At 50.1% G+C, this 6,000-nt stretch overlaps 1 protein-coding gene across 6 annotated transcripts in view; it reads left to right on the top strand.

The window, feature by feature from the left end:
- LYSMD2 (LysM domain containing 2) overlaps positions 1-6,000 on the top strand; it is a 34,183-nt gene that overhangs the window by 20,407 nt on the left and 7,776 nt on the right. For 2 of the 6 annotated variants that reach the window (XM_032417632.1, XM_032417631.1), the window contains one exon: positions 548-1,015. In XM_032417632.1, coding sequence (XP_032273523.1) covers positions 743-1,015 — 273 coding nt within the window. In that variant the 5' untranslated portion in view covers positions 548-742. Of the gene's footprint in view, positions 1-547; positions 1,016-1,108; positions 1,223-1,447; positions 1,569-1,640; positions 2,189-4,747; positions 5,057-6,000 lie in introns of those variants that run through there. The other 4 variants (XM_032417634.1, XM_032417635.1, XM_032417636.1 and 1 more) reach the window with 4 other exon arrangements.

Raw genomic sequence — 6,000 nt, 5'->3', positions numbered from 1 at the left:
GGGGGGGGGGGAGGGGCAGGCAGTGAAGAGTGAAACCCAAACAGCTGGAGGGTTGGTTTGAGGTCACCCACCTGGTGTAATGTTCAAAGGCCTATCCCTCCTGCTGTAATGTTGAAAGGCCCGGACCCTCCTGGCTCTTCAGATAGGCCTGGAGAAACGATGTGTGTTTAATGGCCTCAATGTTTTCTGTGACGTGGACTTTGAGGTCATCAGGGCAGTCGGGTGGGGGGAGGGCAGTACCCTTTATGGGAGAGCTTGGAGGTCTGAGAAAGCTGGCGCCTGCTGGGGAATCAATATAGGAAGCAGAGCAAAGCTTTGGTGTTTTGCAGTGGTCGGGGCAGGGCTCTCTAGAACCTGTGGGCATGCCGCAGGGCTCCACCGGCTCCGAGGACGCCTGAGGATGGGCCCCCCGTAGCCCCCGCGGCCGCGGGCGTTAGTGCGCCCCGCTTCCTCGCACCGCAGGGCCTGCCCCGCACCGGCGAGCAGGGTGGAGCCGCGGTGCTCGGCCCGGCGGCTGCGGGATCTCGTCTCGCTCTTCCGCTTGCAGGTGCGCCCGGGGAAGGCGGGACGCGCAGGAGGGGGCGCCCGCCATGCCCTGCCCGCAGCTCCGCGTCGCGGCCTCCAGCCCGCCGCCCCCGCGAAACGGCCATCCGCAGCCCCTGTGAGGAGGAAGAAGAGGCGGCGGCGCACAAGGCGCCGCCCCCTTGGCGAGCTTCGCGACCTGGCGGCCTCCGCAGGACCCATGGCGGATTCCTCGCCCGCGCTCTCCCTGCGGGAAGGCGGCCCCCGAGCGCCCCGGCCCTCGGCCCCCTCGCCGCCGCCGCGCTCGCGCTCGGGCTCCGAGTCCGAGGAGGCCGAGCTGTCACTGAGCCTGGCCCGCACCAAGACCCGCTCGTACGGCAGCACGGCCAGCGTGCGGGCGCCGCTGGGCGCCGGCGTCATCGAGCGCCATGTGGAGCACCGGGTCCGCGCCGGCGATACGCTGCAGGGCATCGCGCTCAAGTACGGAGTCACGGTGAGCAGGGCGCGCCGCGGCGGCGAGGGCCGGCGGCACGGGCGGGGGCTCGCGGCGGGGGCTCGGGGCGGGGTACGGAGCCCCGGGGGTCGCGCGGGCGGCCATCTGGCCCCCGGCGCCCGCCTGGCGCGCGCTGAGGGCCGCGGTAGGGGTCGCCGAAGGTGGCTCTGTAGCCAGAGGGGCAGGCCGCCGAGGCTCCCTCCCCAGGTAGGTGCATCGAGTTCCCGGTGTCCCGCCCAGACTCGGCCCAGATCCGTGAGGAAGGCCAAAGAGCACCAGGGAGCCACGTTCACCCGATGTTCAGTCCAGATCACACTACCGTAGTGCATATTTACTCAAAGCCCAGCTGAGGTGTGGACTCAGGCAGAGAATTTTGTTTTCTCTGTAAACAAGCGCTGTGATGAGTCAGCGATGGTACATTTGTTTCCGCAGGATGGTTCTGGTTTTTATCGATTATGCTGCTTTATTTAGAAGTGAAATTACACCCCTGGGCTCACTGGCAACCGTGAATGTGACACCTGTCGCTAAGCTGCAGCCCAGAACTGGGGTCTAGGTGAGCTGGAGAGCTGTGTTTATTATAAATTTATAAGTGTGTTTGTCCTAAGTATATTGCATTACACCTCTGGGAAGAACATGGAAACTTGAGGGAGCATATTGTCTCATTAAAATTACTTATAATTAACTCTGAGCCATGTGATGGCCTTTTTGCATTTGAGTTCTGTATCAGTTTTCAGTGTTCTTACCTGAAACACCTTAGACACGAATGGGAAGAAAGACGATCTTATCTGTATCTTTCTCTTGAAGTGAAACTTTCTGGCCCTGTACAGAATGATAGAGACTAATTTATTTTGCGCCTTCTAGCTGATACTCTATGTTTACCTAGCAGGTCATTTAAACATTGTGAGACCAGGGATCTTGCTGTGCAGACATATACAGATAGTATCATGCCATGGATAGTCCCTTTCCCTCTGCCTAGGAGTTTCTAAATGTGAACATAGAACTGCAGTTCTTATGCACATCAATAGGGCCTGGTTTTGGGTGAGGGCCAGAGGAAAGCAGAGTTGGGGAATATCGTAGCTACCTTCTGCTGAATGCCTGCTGCATGCCAGGCATTACGTTTGTCCTGTTCCATCTTGTTTTTATTCAATTTGATTTTCCTAATGAGCCTTGGAGGTAGGTGTAATTAACCTTTTTACAGATGGGAAGACGGATGAGAGGTAAGGATATTATCTAAGTCTGTTTATTCATTGAGAGCAGCTTGAATTAGCACAGTGATAAAGCATTTGCTTTTATCTAGATACTACTTCTGATTTCCATCCTATTTCTATCCTAGTCTTATCAAGAGTTCTCTTAGCATCTTGGTTACTGAAGAAGGAAGGTCTCTTCTGTATGGTTTCTATATGTCCTACCTCCTGGGCCAGGGTGACTGCACCAGGAATCCATGATATCTAGAGAAGTGTTATTTCCCTGGTTCCTACCCACAGCAGTCTATAGAGCCCAGTGCCCTCCATGGCTGCACTTGAGTGGCTTAGGGCTCCTAAACATCTGCTCACAGCAGTTCTCTACCTTTATCAAATGCTTTCTAATCTATGTTTTTGCTTACTATAGATCCTGTTACTCATAACCTTATCACCCCTTTTGGTTAAAGTGTAAACCAGATTTTTCACTACTTTCATAAAGACTTGATTTTAAGATGTTAAGCTAAAGTATAACGAATGGGGAACTATAGTGTAATAGCCACAAATAGTCTCAACTACAGCACTATTGATATTATGGACCCTATAATTCTTTGGGGTTGTTGCTAGGGTTGTGTTGTGCATTGTAGGATGTTTAATAGCATCTCTGCCCTCTGCCTGTTAGATGCCAGGAAGGCCCCTAACCCCCAACCCCCATCCAGACATTGCCAAATGTTCCCTAGGAAGAAACTCACTCTTCATTGAGAACCACTGGTTTATTACATGTGTATCATTTACTTTAGGCCCTGAACTATAGTTGATGAAATATTTAGATTCCGTAGAACCAGTGAAAGTGATAATTCTTACTGTAACAGTGAAGTGATATTATTGCTTTAATAGACAAATATTAATTGGATTTACTCATTGTAAATTGAGATTTTAGGTGGAAGCTAAAAAGGCAGAAAAGTTTTTTTCTTTCCCTGACTGAACGGAAAGAAGTTGAATTAGTTAAGTTTCTAATATTGACTACCAAGATCATAAGCATATTTAAATTATTGTTTAAAGGAATTGGTGATGATATGTTGGAGATTTAGAGACCCAAGGCAGTGCACCTGGAAATTAAGACTCAGTCCAGGCAAACATTTGAATTTAACATCCCACGTCTGGCAAGAGCCGAGCATGGCTCTGCTGTCTTACTTAGAGGAGCAGGAACTCTCAGAGAAGCCTGTCTGCTGATGACAGCTCTCCAGCCCCCCAGCTGGGAGTCCAGGCAGGACTCCAGTCCCTCAGCACGGAGAGACTGGTAAGAGCCAGTAGTATTTTAGATAGAGGGATGTTCCCAGAACAAAGACTCTGACAAGGTGTGACGGTGGAGGTCTGGTTTTCCACCCTGGGTTTCCGGGGGAACAAATTGGAAACTGGCTATCTGAAGTGGTGCTCAATGGCTAGCAGCAGGGTACATCCCAAGATGTGGGGGGAGAGAGGTGTTCCTCCAACTTGCCTGGCTAGCAGAATGCCCTGGGGCAAACTAAAAATAAAGAATCCTAACTGACCTTGAGCCTACTGAATCAGAATATTCAGAAAAGGAGCCCAGGAATCTTCATGTTTTACAAGCATGGCCTGTTTCTTGTTCCCAAAGCACTGTCCTTCCTGGGGTCTTAGCACTTGCTGTTCCATCTATATGGAACACTCTTTCCCTGATAGCTGCATGGAAGGTTCACTTCATGGGTGTATGACCTGTGCAGTCACACAGGGCCCCATGCTTAGAAGAGCCCTGCAGTGCACTTGGTGTCATGCTCTACTATTGCCAACTTGAAAAAAGAATTGTTTAAAGATTTTATTTATTCGTTTGAGAGAGGGAGAGAGAGAGAAAACATGAACAGAGGGGAGAGGCAGAGAGAGAAGGAGAAGCAGACACCCCCCTGAGCAGGGAGCCTGATGCAGGTCTCGATCCCAAGGACCTGGAGATCACGACCTGAGCCGAAGGCAGCTGCTTAACCATCTGAGCCACCCAGGGGCCCTGCCATCTTGAAATTTTTAATATTTCGTGAACAAGGGCCCCACGTTTGCACTTTTCACCGGGCCCTGCAAATTATGTGGCTGACCTTGGCTATGTGACTTGCTCCCTCACTGACTTCAAGTTCTTGCTTACATGTCTCCTCCATGAGGCCTTCCTGACTGTGCTCTGTCAAATTACAGCCCTCCTCCTTTCCCCCTTCCCCTTGCCTGCCTTGTTTTCCCAACACTGTTTATTGTTCATCTCATTTTCCTTTTTTTTTTTCCAGCTTCTATCTTTTTGCTGATACGTTAGTGAATAAATAGAAATCCGTGCCCTCATGGAGCTTATAATTTAGTCAGTGGAGACAGAAAGTAAACAAAAGAAATATGTTATATGTCAGGGATTGACAAGCAAAATGAAAGAAAATTAAGCAGGGAGAGGAGAGAAGGAGGGCTAGTGGAGGTGGCTGTAATTTAAAATGATGTGACCACAAAGACCTCACAGAGAAGGAGGCAAGGGGGTGGGTGGGGGGCATGCAGATATCTGTGAAGAACATTCCAGGCAGCAGGAACAGCGAGTGATGCAAAGGCCCTGAGGTGGGAACATAATTGGCAAGTTCCAGGAACAATGTACCTGGCACTTAGAATGCAATAGCGTGTATTTGGACCAGATCATTTCGGGCCTTGAAAGCCGTTATAAGAACTTTGGCTCTTTCTCTGAGTGAGCTGGAACGCGTTGGAGGAATTTGAACAGAAGAATGGCATGATCTGATTTGGATCCCTCTGGCTGCGGCTTTGAGCACACACTGTAGCGGGGCGAGTGCCAAGGCAGCGAGACCAGAAAGATGAAGGCTTTGTAATAATGCAGGTAAGAAGATGGCAGCTTGGAACAAAGCAGTGGAGAAGGAAGTGGTGGGAAGCTGTTGGAGTCTAGATGATTTGTTGATGCGCTGTATATTTTCTGCTTATTTGTTTACTGTTTCATTTGAGTATCTCTGCCTGAGAGATGGGCCCAGGGATCAAGGAGGCTTCTCTATAGGAAAGAAGAATGCGGATGTTGGAGAACCTGGCCAGGCCTGACGCCTGATGGATGCCAGTTCTTCTGCCAGTGCCTTAGAAAATATCTGAAGGACCCTTCCCACGTCACTTTTAAAGTCATTATTAGTTATTAATAACCGGCATTTATTATTATTTTTTTACCTGTTTTTATTGAGCCTGGTTTGTTTGAGTCCTTGTGCTCTATGCTACAGGATGATACTTGCTTTCCTCTTATTATTCATGGTGAGTTTGTCTACTCCTGCTTTCCACTAGCCTGTAGCTACTCGAGAAGCCAGGTTGCTCATCTCACTCATCTCCGTACATTCTGTGCCTAGCCTGGGTCTGGCACATGGCGGGCCCTCCACGTATGTATGGACCTAATCCACAGGCCTGCCTGGAGTGAAATCACTGGGCCCTGGAGTTGAGCAGACCCTGAAAGACGAAGCCCAGGGTAGGGGCTGAGTGACTGGAATTGCAAAGTGTAATTTAAGGCTGGCTCTCCAGCCTAAGGAAAGATTGGTGCTGGTTTGCTCCCCTTCTACCAGCAGGGAGTCTTGACATTGAATTAAACATAGGTTTACATTTGAGCATCTCTACCAAAGCAGCATTTGAGGAAGTGGTCTGGGAAACTGAAACTATTTGGGCTGAGTTGAGAAACTATTAAATACCGTGTCGATCTCAGACACGAATTTGCTTGGGCTGGAATTTCCCTGGCTGTGCCTGTCTCTTCTGAGACATTTAGGTCCTTTCCCTAACCCAGTGTTCTAGATTTAG

Source organism: Phoca vitulina, unplaced genomic scaffold (genome assembly GCF_004348235.1).
Source record: "Phoca vitulina isolate PV1807 unplaced genomic scaffold, GSC_HSeal_1.0 scaffold20, whole genome shotgun sequence".
In the NCBI taxonomy this organism is placed as follows: Eukaryota; Metazoa; Chordata; class Mammalia; order Carnivora; family Phocidae; genus Phoca; species Phoca vitulina.
This window is presented reverse-complemented; position numbering and strand designations above follow the sequence as displayed.